This window comes from Nesoenas mayeri (genome assembly GCF_963082525.1).
Source record: "Nesoenas mayeri genome assembly, chromosome: 7".
NCBI classification, from domain to species: domain Eukaryota; kingdom Metazoa; phylum Chordata; class Aves; order Columbiformes; family Columbidae; genus Nesoenas; species Nesoenas mayeri.
The window spans coordinates 24,968,836-24,984,213 of record NC_137551.1 but is presented as its reverse complement, the minus strand read 5'-3'; the positions used below and the strand labels follow the sequence as shown (position 1 = coordinate 24,984,213).

Here is a 15,378-nt window from a genome sequence, read left to right as displayed (position 1 = left end):
GAGCGCTTGCAGGAAAGGGCTGTCCATATGCTTCTCTCTATGGATACTGGGTCTCCTCTTTGCCTCTGCTCAGCCCAGCAGCCGGACAGCCACTGGGTGAGCAGGGTGGGCATGGGCACAGGTGGGCGAGGACCTGGCCCCCACAGCCCTGGCCCAGGGAGGGCCCCCTCCCACGCAGCGCAGGGGCCGGAGATGGCTGGGATCTCCAGCTGCAATTAGCAGTGCATCCGGCCAAGCCAGCTCAGCTAATGAGCGCACCGGGGAGCGTGTACATGTGGCAGGCGGGAGTGCAGTGGGGGACCCGCTCCTCCGCCTGGCACCCAGCACGGCACCTCACTGGAGGGCACCTTGGCTCTGCGCACACAGAGACCGGGGCCCCAACCTGTGCCCTGGCTGGGAGGTGATCAGGATGAGTCAGGCAGGTGCCATTGGTATCGAATTGCTCAAAGGCATGGCTTGCACCACAGCTGTGCCCTAGGGACCCCAAGGGATGGTGGGGATGGCTGCAGCCTGGCACCGAGCTTGTTCATACCAGGGCTTTTATGAAAGCCTGGGTAGGAAGATGACAGATCACTAAGGTCCAAGCCAAGGGTCCTCTCTCCTCCAGGACAGACAGTAACTTTACCATCAAGTTCCTCAGTGCCTTTGGGCTAAGAAAAGGAGGTGAAAAATCACCTGCAGCGTCCAAGCATCCGACCACAACGCCATCAGGCACAGACCTCTGCATTGCTGGGATGTTTTCTCAAGGACACCATCAATTCACAGGCAATATCATACTGTCTTATACTACCACAGCTGAACAGGCAGCCCCTGCCACCGCTTTTCCCTCTGATCCCTCCAAGCCTTTCTCATGCTGTATATGAAACCCGTAGGCAGAAGGGAAGTTATAGCATCTACCTGACCAGGAGAACCAAGTATGTCACCATCCACAGCACTAGAAGAAAGTCCAAGAAGACCCATAGTTATCAGGAGGTGGAAGTCTGGATTTCAGCTTTGGCTTTTCCTTGGGGTTTGTGTTGCTCAGGCCCTGCCTAGGAATGTACCCAAGCTTTTCTATGCATAGGCATAACCTTAGAGCACTGTGCATTAAGGGAGCAGAAAATACTACCATGGGTGGTTAAGAAGAGGTGAGTGCCACATGGAAGAACATTCAGAAAAGTCTTTAACATGATGTAACAATCTGAAGAGAAAGCTCACACCTACCTGGGGAGCTCTCCAGTGAAATAAATGTATTACATCCCTCTGGACTGTTTCAGAGAGATATTAAGGAAAGAGAGATGGAGTATGTACACTGCATGTCTGAAATGAGCTTAGAGCTACTAAATGCCAGAGTGGCATTTCAAAGGCACTGCTCTGTGAAGGGTGAATATCAGTGCTGCTCCTGCCCTCTTTTCTTCCACTCCTCACTCCCACACACTCGTGCCGATGGGTATAGGTGCAGGCAGGCAGACTGACATACCTGTGAGAGGCTTATTTGAAGTGCTTCTCAAGCTCAAGCCATGCAGTCAAGCCCTGATTATTATACAGATGGCTGCCCCAATCACTCAGGAAGAAAAAGCACTCCAAGTGATACATGGAAAAGTTATCTCAAAAACAATAAGGCATTAAAACGCTTGAGATCAGTTGCATGAAAGTGGGCAGGAACATTCCTGTTCCCCAGCCTGATCACAACAGTGCTCAGGCCAGGGAATCTCATGTTGCCCAGTTTTTCCTGCTTTGCTGCCTGTTAGTCCAGCAAGAGAAACCCATTCCCTCATCTGCACCTGGAAGGAGGCTCAGAGACATGGCCTTGCCTCCCCCGCTGCAGCACCCGTCCCTTGCACCAGACATTGATGGCACCACCTCGGAGGAGGGTAGAGCTGCTCTCTCACTGCCACATGAGGCCACTTTTGCGGAGCCAAGCTGCACTGTACCAGCAACCACCACAGCACAAAGCCGGGAATGGACCAGCTTAAACCATCACTTTCAAGGTTTCATTGCACTCCTTCCTGCAAGCAGCTATTCCCAGGTGCTCTTGCATTTCCCACCAAAATGGTGAGAGTTTACAAGTTTATTTTCAAGCCAAGGCTAACACTCAGGAAACACAGAGCAAGACCCATCAGGCTGCCAGGGTTTGCTGCCAGTGTCTACACCCAGAGGGTGGCTCTGCTCTGTGCACACCCGACCTACAATACCCCTCACTAGCTCACAGCATGGCCCATGACAGTGGAGAGTATCTTGTTGTACCTAGAGCACCACAGAGATTTTTCTGCTCCTTCTCCCACACATAACAAATCCCCAAGTGCTGCAGCCCTGGGGCAGAGGCAGGATGAAAAGCAGCAATTTAGAAGCTAAGACTTACATAGCAGTGCCCAACAAGAAACCCCCGTTATCTGTGCTCCCAATCCCCAAACGTGACACCCACACAACATGAGTTTCCTTATGCCATTTGCTGTAACATGCCCTAACAGAGGCAGCACTAAGATGAGCAAGACCAGCAGCATCCGAGGGCTGCAGCTGGAGGACAGGGAGGAGGGGTCTCATGGCAGCACAATGCTTGTATGGTGATGGACCACAAGTCACTTGGTTTTCTATGGGGAGCTCTTCAGCATGAGGATTGAGAGTTGTATTTGCATTGCCACACCGTCCTTGGACCACACAGAAAACTCCCCCTGGACCGGGCAGCTACCTGGCACCTAAGCACACCCTCATAAAAGGCTCAGCTTCAGCTCAGCATCCCAAAACATGCCATCCTCTTATCTGACAAGCAGGGATCAGCAGTGGCAGGGGAGGTATTGCAAAGGCTGCTGCAGGCAGCCCAGCCCTGGCTCCTGGCTCCCTGAGGAGCTGCCAGCTGGAGCTGTGATTGATGCTGTAGTGGTGTGACCCTTCTCTCAGCAGGCAGCTGCCTCACACCCCCCATGTGCAGAAACCTCTTTGTCATAGCAGCTAACAAGCAGATTGTATTTCACAGCACCATGGCCCCGCACAGGTACAGCCAGTGGCTTTCATCTCCCTGATAGCTCCCACGGGAAAAGAGCTGCCCTGTCATAGTCGGGTCTCACTGGCTGTTTGCACCTTTTAAACCCTCCGCCGGTTTGCACCTGCCCATGGCTCTTTTAAAGGACAGGAACAGAGGGAATGGGGTTGGGGAAATACCCACTGGAGTTTGTGCAAGAGCATGATGGTGGGATGTGGGAAATAAAGACTAAAACCTGTAGCAGAGCAAGGAAACAGCCATGAGGGGGTTGGCTTCTAACTTATTGGGAGAGGTATCATTAAATAAACAGCAAAAACAACTCTAAAGACCCCCATTGTGTTTAACAGCCTGGGGTTTATTCCTCAAACTCCTTCTCTGGCTTTAATCCCGCTCCTCACTGCATGTCTGCCCAACTGCTCCAGGGCTGCTGCCCTCGCTGCTCCGGTGGTTTGGCTGTGGGTCACCTGCAGCCCCCACTGTGCCAGGGGAGCTGGCTGTGGGTTGCCCACTGTCCCTGCTGTGGCAGGAGAGCTGGCCTGCACCCATCCAGCCATGAGCAACCTGGGGGGACCCTGAGGTCCAGGGGAGGTGGGGGGGATGTTTCTTCCCCAGGACAATTGACTCTTCAGAAGAAATCCATCAAGTACTCGCCCCAGGCTCAGAGTAATCTTAGACAAAGCTCAAAGCCTCCAGGCTCCCCATGGCCTGGGGCCCCAGAGCTGGCAGGTGTGCTTGGCAGAGGGGTGTGTGCAGGAGCAGCCCAGGGTGCTCCAGGGGATATCCAGAACAGCAGAGGCAGGGCTCTGTGCCCTCTCACTCATTGGTTTGCGCTCCAGAGCCACCCACCAGGCCATGCTAGGGGGCTAAGCACAGACCTCTTGTTGCAGACACCTCCCACATCCCCTCCTGACCCCTCGGGGATGCTGTCACAGGGGTGCTGTAGGTTCATTGGCTGAGTAGGTAGAGCTCACCAAGATGTGCTTCCCTCAGCCTCTGCCACTCTGCAGCTGCTCCTAGATCCCAGCGCAGCACCTAAGGCAGGTTCGCAGCAGCAGGGCTGTGCACCTGTCCTTACATGGATTCCTGGCCCACCTGCAGTGTCTGCCAAGTCATGAATCCAGAAATCCCTTCCAGGAGAGATGCAGAGCACCCAGCCACTCTGCATGGCTCTCCACTTAGAAGGAAGGGTATTTACAACCCTTTTCAAAAAAGATGAAAAAAACACTTGCTACTTTTAACAGGGTTTTTCACATGGTTTCTTCATCAGCACTGTGTGTGCTGGGAGTCCCCCCTTGCTCAGGCATTTTGGAAAAGTGATGGATGGTGCAAGGCACTGGTGAGAACTGCCTCTCCCAGTGAACTCAGGAATGCCCTTCACCTCAGTCTCCAGAGATCTGAAGTTGGGTGCTGAGGCTCCAGCCCGCCTTCCGCTGGGCTGGCTCACCACTAGCAATACAGCTGCCCTCCCTGTGCCATGCGTGGTCCTGCCACATCCTTCCATCCCTCCTTCCCTCCCTCCAGCTCCACAGTCTGCACTGTCACCCCTCGGTGGCACAGCCTCCCTCTCGTGCTACCGACCCTGGGCACTAGATGGAGATTCAGCTGCAGAGGTAACACTCTTCCACCTGCCTCTATCATGTTGTGTTTGACATGAACTGACATCTCCTATTAATACTGCAAGAAACATATCTGAAAAAGTTCATTTTCATGTAGAGTTCTGACAGGCCACAAGAAGAGAAACATCCCAGTAAATGAGTGGGTAGATGCCAGTACCAATGCAATGTCTTCGGGCAGACCTACCGGCAAGGGGTTGAAGTTCTGGTCCACGAGGTGGTTGTGGCTGTGGTCGAGGAAGGAGTGCCGCACCACCACATCAATGCCCCGGCTAGCCAGCAAGCCCAGCGTGTTCAACCACCTGGGGATGGAGGGAGCAGAGTCAAGTCACTGTGGGGGGCACTCCTCAGCCACAGTGGCACAGCTGTGCTCCAGGTATGGCACTGCTCTTGTGCACCTGACCTGGTGCCTGTTCTAAGTGCCTGAGCCGAAGCCTTCAAATGGTTTTGCATGCTGGGTATTAACTGGCTCCCACTGTCATTGCCCAGGCAAGCCTGCATGATTCTGCCCCTGCTGCAGCCACCTCTGCCCCAGCTGTGCCCACATTTCATGTTCCAACACTGTGCCTGAGCCACTGCGTAGACCCCAGAGTCGCAGCCCTGCGCCCAGAGCCCGGGGTGCCCTCCCAGCCTGCACCCTGCACCCACCATCTCAGCAGTGGGGATCAAGCATTGCAGCAGCCTGTCTTCTCACCACCCCCTCGGCAAAGACTTCAACCCTTGCGGCCTGCCACAGGCCAGATATCCCAGGGATGCCCTGTCTCTCCCCACAAAGCCCATATAATCTTCCTCCATCTTTCATGATCACAACCAGCTCTGAAGATGTGAACTGGTGCTCTGCAGCAGGGTGCCCATGCTGCTGGGCTGTGCCAGTAGACAAGCCCCAGGAGCCAGGAATGGTTGTGGCTTCAAAAGAGAGAAAATGGTTTCCAGAGTAGAGTACTGCTGACTTTCCTGTGCTTTCCAGGGCAGGTGCCCTGGGAGTGAATGCACACAAGAACACGTGGTTGCAGCCTGAATCAAAAACACAGGCTGGAAGGAGATCTGGATGATCCTGAGCTGCCAAGCAAGGCAAGTCTGCTGGGATGCCAGCCCTGGGTCCTGGATCTGGCATACCTGGATCACACCTCCCCTTCCACACCCATGCCCTGAGGGCACACCATGGGTACCCGTGCGGGGTTCGAAGCAGTCCCCTCTTTGTTCTGCTTCTCTGAGTATGCCAGGGACAGGGTCACCTAGAGGAAAGCAGAGCTGAGGAAGGGTGATAAGGATGCTAACGAGAAAATAATGGTGCCCGGGCTACCGGGGGAGTGCCAAAGGGGAGTACAGGTGGAGTGTCTGGGCACAGAGCTGGCTCTCTCCTGGCTGCAGCAGCTTTGTAGCACCCCAGCCCGCAGAGCCCGTGGGGGTGGCAGTGCCCTGGCACCCGTAACTCACAGGAACCCAGCCGCATAGGAATTGGAGAGGTTGTTCATGCCTCCGGCTGAGGTCGCACCAATGCCTTCCAGCCAGATCTTCTTTCCCGGTGTGTACGTGTTCACTACCTGCACAGGACAAAAAAGCAACAAAAATGACTCTCATGAACCTGTGATTTAAAGCCTCTGCTGTGCTCCGGGAAGGCTTACGGAGACCTTTTGGTGACAACACTGCTGGGCAGTCAGTGCCTGTGTGGCCCTGTCATGGTCACTAGATGTCTTCACCACACCTGAGTGGTGGGAGATTGGTCCTCACTCTCTCCTGCCGCTGCCGTATTTCCCCATGCAAGGTGGCCACCAGCCACAGGGATCACCCCAGTCCCGATGACTCTGCAGAGTGGCAGCCCTGGGACATGTATTGGAGCTGCCTGGAGGAATGGCAGGCACCCAAGAAGAAACCAGTGGATGCCCCTGGCCACAGGCAGAGTCATCCCCATGGCTAAGCAGGGGCTGCTTTGGTGGCCAAGGAGTCCCTGGCATGGGTGGGACATGCAGGTCTGAGCACGCTTGTACAACCCTTACAAGGTTCCAGCCAGCAGTGCAGACACCTGTGATATGCCAGGTGGGACAGGAAGGCTTGGGTGACTGGAGATGCCCTTTCCCAGCACAAGCAACCTCTGGCACTGCACAATGCTCCGCTCTCTCTCTTGCAATCCCACTTCTCCAGATCGGGTGATGAGCTCCTGTGACCAGATGTCTGCAAACCCAGCAGCCCAAGGAGCACTCTGCACAGCCTGATGGATCCTGCCCCATTAGTGAGGAACACTGGAATGTGCTGGATGGACTGGGATCCCTCAAAGATGTTAAATACGCCAGCTCTGGGCTGCCTCCCACTCACAGCCTGTGAGAGTCGACATCCCTGACTGAAGCCCCAGAGGTGTTGGCATCCTGCCTGTAATTATCTAAGCCCGCCACCTTCCCCGGTCAGAGAGGAAGCAATAAAATAGGGAAGTGGACAAGCCCAGCTGCTCTAATCAGCCCCGGCAGGATGCAAGGACTCAAAGCCAAGCTGGAGGCTATTAGCACCCAGTGCTGTGCTTTTGCTCAGCCACACTGGCATTCCCAGGAGAGCCCTTTCACAGCCTGGGCTCACGCAAACCAAATCCTGCCCTGTGGGTGCGAAGGTTCCCCCAGCCCACACTGAGGGCATCTCTTTGCTGCCTCTGCTCCTGGGATGGATGGATTCCTGCTCCCTTCCCAGCAGGTTCTTGACCTGCAGCAGAGGTGGGATATGCGCCATCACTTTTGGTAGGGGGCTGTACTTCTGTATGGGAGCAGTGTCGGAAGATGCTTCTTGCCTGAACCCCTGCGCTGATCGCACTGGCCGCCCTGCCATGGCTCCCTGCAGCAGGAGGATCATCCACGTGCGTGGATGATTCCCGGCTTGTGCCAGAGGACTCAGCAAGCAGCTTCTCTCCTCCAGTTTTGCTGTGCCAACCCTCGCATCCCCTTTCCTGGGGCCTCTTTGAGTTGTTTACTCGTCCTACAATTTATCCCTCAAGGAATTAAAACAGTAAGACATTGTGGTGACTGGTACGGTATGAAAACCGAAACAAGGCAGATGGACTGACATCTCTAGTCCCTAAAGCCTTATCTGCTTACTAGGTGTTCCTTACTTCTTCCAGGACTGACAGCTAAGCAGGCCAGTCACAGCCCTGGCCCCCACATCAGCTGGAGCAGGGGGACTCTGCAAAGCCCCCATCCCCTGCCCCGCTGCTGGAGGTGAGCTGGGTCCCCATGACCGGTGGGGAGAGGAGTGCTGGCTGCAGGCTCCACTGGCCAGGCAGAGCTGTGGGCTCTGACACAGCACTCCAGCAACAGCTGGGTTTTATATCACAGTCAAAACATGATCATCATGGGAAAAAATAGTTGTTCATAATGATCAAGATTCTCCACTAGTGAAAAATGCAACTGTCACAACTTTGTGAGCAACATTTTTAGGCACAGTCAGTGAGTGAGGCAAGATATTGCAGTAGGAGACCCCTCCTGAGCAGGCACGTCACCAGCCCTGCTCTGGCTGGTTTGGTACCTCTTGGTTGCTCCCTCTTCTACTCATCCTCAGGAGCAAGTTTCAGAAAACATCCAGGTTATGTGCTCCTACCTTCAGGAAAGGACACGTGGAAGACTCAAGCCAGCCAGCTGCTTCAGAAAGGCTTTGCATGGCAGTATCTGCCCCCATCCCCTGCATCCACCCCACGTCCCATCACACTTGCACAACCCACACCATTCTACAGCAGCTTCCCTCCCAACCCACCACACATCTCACCCCAGGGCCAGGCCCCGTGCTGCCTGGTCTGTCCTCCCGGCCCCTGCGTGAGGGCTGGCTGCATTTAGGCTGTTAGCATTGCCACCCCCAGCTGAGGCCAGAGTCCCAGCCAGCAGCTGTGCCACGGCCAGGCACCATGGGCATGGTGCCCTCTCACCCCTCGCAGACTCACGCACTTTCTGGATTTTCCTGATCTGGTCAGAGAGTGTGTCTAACAGGCGTGTTTTCAGGAAGTCCGTTGCTTTGGCCACTCGGCCGTCAATGTAGTAACTGGAAGGAAAATAAGAAGAGAAGGATCAGACAGCTGGGATTAGCTCTGCCCTGAACCATGCTCTCCCATCCTGCTGCTGCCCCACACCAAGAAAACTCTTCCCTGCTGGAGTCTCTGCTTGCACCCTGCCCTGCCCTGGCCTTCTAGCCATGCCTGTGTCTGACAGGTGCCTTCAGTCTCCAAAACAGAGTGTGAGGTGGATGCACCCTGAACACTGAGCGTCCTGCCCTGCAGAAACCACAGGAAGTTTTGTACTTGCTTAACTATTGCTGATGAAACACTGGGTGCAGAATGCAAAAGCCTGGGAGCAAAATGCCACCTGCAAAGGCTTAGCAGCACCCTTTGCACTGATCTCATGGAGACCCCATGGAAAGAGACCCTCTAACATGATGCCTGTGCCTGGGGTCCACCATCAGGGAGATATTGGGACATCTGCTCACCTGGCTCAACCTATCCATACCCATTCCCTGTCCTGGGGAAAGCCTGTTTCCAAAAGGCAGATAAGCCCAGCATCATTGCCACTGGAAAAATTGCTTTTACAGGATGGCAAAATACAAGATGCACAGCTAATGGCTGAAATGAAGGGCTCCTTAGCAACAGGAAAACACTACACAGGCACCAGAGAGAAGTGTCCCGAGCCGCAAACACCATCTGAGAAACAGTGGAAATTGCTGCAGTAAACATGTGAGAGGGGACAGGGCAGGCTGCCCATGGGAATAACTGCATTGTTCTGTCCGGGTTGTGGGACACTTTCCATTCAATGCCTGGTCTGCTCCCAGCACAACCTGCAGCTTCCTTGCTCATTCTCTCAGCAAAGCCCACAGCCCAATCCTCTATTTGAGAAATGCCATGTACATTACCTGCAAGGGATGCCCTGCTCTCAGAGAGATCCCTCTTGCCCTGGGAATGCCAGGGAGCATTTTCCATACAGATGGCTAACTCCTGCTCTCCATGTGCGTGTTTATATAGTACACAGCTATAGTGCTGCTAATCATGGGAATCATCTGTCTCTAAGTGTGGGAGGAAGGCTCTGAAATGCCTCAATACTGTCTCCTGGCTCAGGACATACAGTGAAGCAGTCTGTCCTGGACCACAAACACCTGTGGCTGGAGGAAATCCCAACCCGCTCCTCCTGAGGAAGTGGAGCTGGCACCTCTTGCCCCATGCAAGGAGCAGTGGCAGCCCTTGCACATCTCCCAGAGGCCCCTCCCAGCCTTGCAGGGACATCAGGACATCTGCTGCAGCATGCACTGACATATTCCTGGGACAGCCATTGGGCTTATAAATAGGTTTTGCAAGAGAAACTTTCTGAACCTCCTCCTCCCAAATCTACAGTGTGCATCAGCCACTTGACACGGTGAGCCCCAGAGTGTGTCGGAGCAGTGCTGGGGTGATGGGGGTGCACAAGAATTACAGCAGCTCTGGCTAGGGCTGACTTGGCTCAACCATTGCCTCCCATCCCTCACTGGAGCCACGTCCACTCGGTGTTCACCAGAGTTACACAGACCCTTCTGCTTCTCCACAGACTTCAGTGCAGCCATGGTGCTGTGATGTGTAACAGAGTGAAGGCTTGGAGTCTGAAGAAAGGTGGATTCACCTGTCCAGAGCTGGTTGCTCCATAACATGCACCTCATCCACACCAGCAGGCAGCTGTAGTGGCCACAGCAGCTGCTTCACTTGGTTGCTGAAACGCAGGAGCATCCCCAAAGGATGCTGTGGGTTAACTCAGCCTCAGCCAGAGCACCTAGCACATGCACAACATGCGTGAGCGTGCACAGAGGATTTCTACATCTCATTGCTCCAAATCACTAACCAGGTAACAGTAAATGCACTTGAAGCTTTGCAGGGCTTGGAGGTCTGCAGGGCTGCGGTGAAGAGGGAACAAGGCCAGCACTAACTGTCCCAGAACAGAAATGCATTAGAGGCTTAACTAGCAAATGCATCAAATGACAAGAACCTCCTCTGTCAACCCTCCCTGAGGTGTATGGTCCCAGCTGTGTCCCCGGTGAAGCACGGGATCATGCCAGCATTGCGTAACCTGGGGAAGGAGGCAAGAGGCATTTCTGTATGTCCATGGTGACTGAAAGGTGCTAAGGGCAGAGATTATCTCCAGGGGGGACTTAGGAAGTGTTCAAAATTGTTTCAATCACTTATACACTATCGAATGTCTGGCTGCCGGGAGGAAAGCAGATCTGTAAGCAGCAGGCAGTGGTGGGGTTTACAGAGATTACTTTTAAAGACAAAATTACAAAGCAATGGACTCTGGGGATAGCAGATGTTTGGATTTTAGCACAGCACTTAAGAACTGAACAGAAACTATTTTTTCAGACTGCTGTGGACTAAAAATCCCATCACCTGGGCTGAAAAGCGGCTGAAAGGCCATAAAAAGAAGGTCGTATTGACTGGGAAAAGATGTAGTTAGAGAGACCTCAGTCTGCCTATGGTCCCTCCAACGTAGCAGGCTTTCTGCAGGTTGACTTGTCTGCACCAGCTAATATGGTCCCAGAGCCCAGAATAAACCCCTCTGGGAGCCAAGGCAGGCTTGCACATCCTCATCATTGCACTCAACCACAAGGTGTGCTCTGAGCTACAGCTCTGCTGCCACAGGAGAGGAACATGTCTCCAGGAGCAGCCCCAGAGGAGCACATCTCTGATCGATGGATCTGCCCTCCCAGTGACTGCACAGAGGAGCAGCCTGGGAAAGTGCTGCTGTGCTGGGCACAGCCGAGAGCCTGCACAGAAGAGAAATGCCCCGGGACAGTGCCATGGTCACATTTTTTGACACTCTCATTAACAACCCTGAGAAATAAGAACTGGCAGAGAGACGAAAGGCAAAAATAAAACTTATGCAGTAGTAGGAAATCTTGTTGGTAGCAAGGAGGGGAGATCTAGGTATTTAAGCAGAGCATGAAGACAATTATAAGCTTCTGTAAGATGGACAAGGATCCCTTGCAGATCTACCTGGGAAGTTCTCAGACACCAAGAGGTACTTTCAACCTCCTCAAATTGGGAAAGAGGGAAAATGGCACCAATTGCATGATGCTTGTGAGAAAACAAGAGGCACTGAGGTTTTTGCTGCCTTGGTACCTATTCAGGAATGGGTGAGCCATCGCCAGCTGTAGTTTTCATCACTGACACAAGAGCACTTCTTTTTGAGAACTTTAACTGTCAGTAAAGGCAGCATAGAAATCCACAAAACACAAACAACTAACAGATCTTTAAAGCAGGAGAAGCGCTCGTTAGACGTGGATTATTCCCACAAGCAAAGGCTGCAGCTTTGCTGATATTTACAGTGAATCAGTGCACTTTAAAAAAACCAAAAAAACAAAAAAACAACACCACAACAAAACAACCCCAAACAGTCACAACTCTCCAACCTCCAAAAGAGCCAGCAGCAGCTGCAGAGAGCTCCAGTGCTGACAAGTACGTCCCCAGGCAGCAGTGCTGTGCACCAGCAGCTGGGCCAAGCCAGTCCTGAGGGCCACGGCATCCGCATCCTCCTCTCCCCATGGTCCGAGTGCCAAAGGAGATGAATGGACAGACCCTCCCCAGCACGGGCAGGGGTCTCTGGCAGCTGCAGCTCTGCAGAGACAGAGAAGGTAGCTCATAGACAAGCTATTTGTCTCTAGCATGGGGTAAGGTTGTCTTAGCACACCTCAGATCCTCCAGTGGGCTCTGTGTATGATGCAGCAGCAGAGATGGCCCCAAAGCCCAAGAGATATCGGCATGCCCACCATGGGCACAGACCATGCCATTTGTCATAATATAGGAGAGAACAGATATGGGTGATTACATGAAGAGCTCACTCATTGTGTGCCCCAGTTTGATGCCACTATCTCTGAAGACAGACAATCTGCAGGAATCAGACAAGAAAAAGAGTGATCTAGCAAATAAATCCTAGATGAGACATGTCTCAGATGAAGAGCCGTGTACAGCCACTTTGGGTGGGGATCATTATATTATACAAAGCTGAAGCTACTTGCAGAGGAAGGGGTACGCCATCTCTAAAAAAATCCATTTGAATATGGTCTGCGATCATCACTTCGCAAGGGTGGTGTGACTATGCCACTCCAGAGGTGGCCAAACCAGAGCACGGTGGGCAGGGATTTGTGCCAGTGCTAGGAAATGCACCACCCCAATTCCCAGCCTTCATCCCTGACTGGAGCTGTAGCATGAAACTTGAGGCACAAAGGTGAGAGATGGGAACAGTACACCAAAAAAAGCTGCTGCCAAAGGGTCTGCTGAAGCAGGGCTGAGCACAGCTGCCAGCCAGAAATGCTCATGTTCTTGGGCAGGCTGCAAGGCCAGGATGCACGTAGCCCTTCCAGAGAAGGGCAGTGCCAGGCACCTGGGCGAGCCTGAGGATACAGACAGGTCTGTATCCTGTCACTTCTAGGGCTTGTGCTGCCTTTAAATGGTTTTCTGGAAAGATCCACAATTTGCTGCATAGGACCATCAGCATCATCCCATATTTAATGAAGGCAGTGCATCGGCTCCTGCGCAGATGGTTTCATTTACCTCCCCTTTCATTTTAAAGAGAAACCTTTGCCCCTATTATCTGACCTCTTCTTCTGTTGCAGTTAATTACATTAAAGCCCACTTCCCAAAGCTCAGGAATTTCCGGATCTACTCTGTTGCCTGCTGCTATGGGGAAAGTCTGCTAGGAATTAGGGCACCCGCCCGCTGGGGATGCTGAGCAGGGCAGATCCCCGCTGTCAGCATGACACCCCCCACCACCACAGCTGTGAACCGAGACACCTCTGCCGACAGAGGCAGCCCTGACCCCTGAGCATCTTCCTGAGGAGAGGGCAGAGCCCCCACCTGCAGCACAGGACACAGGCAGCCCCACTGCTTCCCCTGGAGAGGAGAGGCGGGATATGACCTGCTCCCCCCAGGGAAAGACCTGCAGGCACCGGGGAGAGGCACTGCCCGCCTCCAGTCAACTAATACATTCACCGATAAAGAAGAAAGACAGGGGGCTACTCTCTGGCGCTTAAGGCACAGCTCACACCCATGCCTTTCTCTGCCCCCAGACAAGGCACCTCTGCCCATCCGACTAGTGGGAACCTACTCCAGCCCTGGAGCCACATCTCCCCTGGCCATACCCTGGCATCACCGGGGACTGTGCTAGTGGCCAGAGCTACAATGCTGCCTTGGACTGCGCCCTCCATCAGGTGGTGCAGAGCATGGCAAGCCAGTGGGGAAAGCCATGCCCTGGCCAGGTTTATTTACAAGCAGAGATGGGCCAAAGATTGTTTCACGTAACCTCTTCCTCCAGGTACTACCTCAGAAGACACCACACTCTGAGCACATGCAGCAGGTTCATCTGAGCCCAAATATATACCCTTGGTATATACATCAGTGTTTGTAGGCCTGCTGGGCAACCATCTCCCAGCACCTTTGGGAGATTTGTCCCCTGATATTGCTACTGCCTCGAGAGCGTCTCTGCCTGTACTCTCGTTGCGTCTAAGCCAGAAGAGATGTCACCCAAACCAAGTCCAGCAAAAGCATTTTAAGCAGCATCCCCCACATGCCCATGTGCCCAATGTCTCTGTTTTGCCACATAGGGTAGGTGAATTTCCATTGTGGAAGATAACGTTGCATTCTCCAAGGAGCAAAAAGGATAGATGTTCACTGGCTTTGAAGATGCAAACATTTACTTTTCCTGTAATTAACAGGGATTTGTGCTTCAGACACAGCATTGCTTAAGGATTTGCCCATTAAATATGCAAAACTTGGAGTTTTGCAACAACACTTCGGATGGAAAAACAACTGTACAGACTCAGCGAGCAAACCTGAGGATGGGGCCAGGTGTGGCAGCGGGTTTAACGGGCAATGAATCGAGGATGCCAGCACCAAGCAAAGAGGTGGCTGCGGGGAGGTTTCTGAGCAGTGGAAACCCACATCCAAAGACTGAGTGGGCCCACAATAAACCGAGCATTTACTCATAATCAAACATAACAAACAAATTATCAGGGAAATACTGAAACTCTTGGAGCCACTGTCAGTCCCACGTGCCACACCCTCCTTTAGTGGAAATTCCCCAAGCGTTTTGAAGCCGTTCACACATCCCTCTCCAGCAACACATTACTTCTGAAGAGGGAGGCACACATGCTGAGTTACATATGTAAGTGAAACCATTCTCAGAAAGGCTGGCGAGGCTACTTATTTCCACCCAGTGTCACTTTTCTGTCAGATACATTTCAGATATATTCTGTTTTCACACAGAGAATAGGGATCCCTGCAATGTATTCCCTCTCAATTCCCTTTCTGGATCAAACACAGCCTTTTCAAAGGAATAACAGATTTGACAAATTTATAACCAATATCCCAGGAGAACGTTAGGGTTTGGAACAGAAATGTTCATACTTGAAATTAGACAGCAGTTTAGTTTCCTGCTAATAATTTTCTTCTTGGATACAAAGGAACGTGTTTTGTCTTGTTTTGCTGTTTGGAGCAGAGGGATGAGACACTGTTTTGACATTTATTCATAAACAGTACAGAAGCCCTGCTCAGAGCTGTGGCCATTGCCAGTCCTTGCAAATGCACATGAGTGCAATCTCTAGAGCTGCAAACCTGGGCTGTGGCAGAAGCAGCTCCTGCACTGCAGTGGCAATGGGTCAGCGAGCAGCACCTCGGCTCTGCTGGTCCTGGCAGGGACCTGCACCAGCCCCCCTGCTCACAAGTTGCTGCTCCAGCACAGCCTCTCAGCGCCAGAGCTGCCCAGCACTTCGCACCAATCCTGTAAGAAAAGGTTTCAAAGCAGCCATGTGGGCAAATTCCCTGCACACCAG

General features: G+C 53.0%; 1 protein-coding gene across 1 annotated transcript in view; it reads right to left on the bottom strand.

The window, feature by feature from the left end:
- Positions 1–15,378, bottom strand: part of HPSE2 (heparanase 2 (inactive)) — a gene marked incomplete at its 3' end in the record, with an annotated part of 110,810 nt that overhangs the window by 9,108 nt on the left and 86,324 nt on the right. Inside the window, exons 7-9 of the mRNA XM_080348052.1 lie at positions 8,490–8,583; positions 6,010–6,116; positions 4,760–4,874 (exon numbers count right to left, since the gene is read on the bottom strand). Coding sequence (XP_080204178.1) covers positions 4,760–4,874; positions 6,010–6,116; positions 8,490–8,583 — 316 coding nt within the window. The remainder of the gene's footprint in view (positions 1–4,759; positions 4,875–6,009; positions 6,117–8,489; positions 8,584–15,378) is intronic.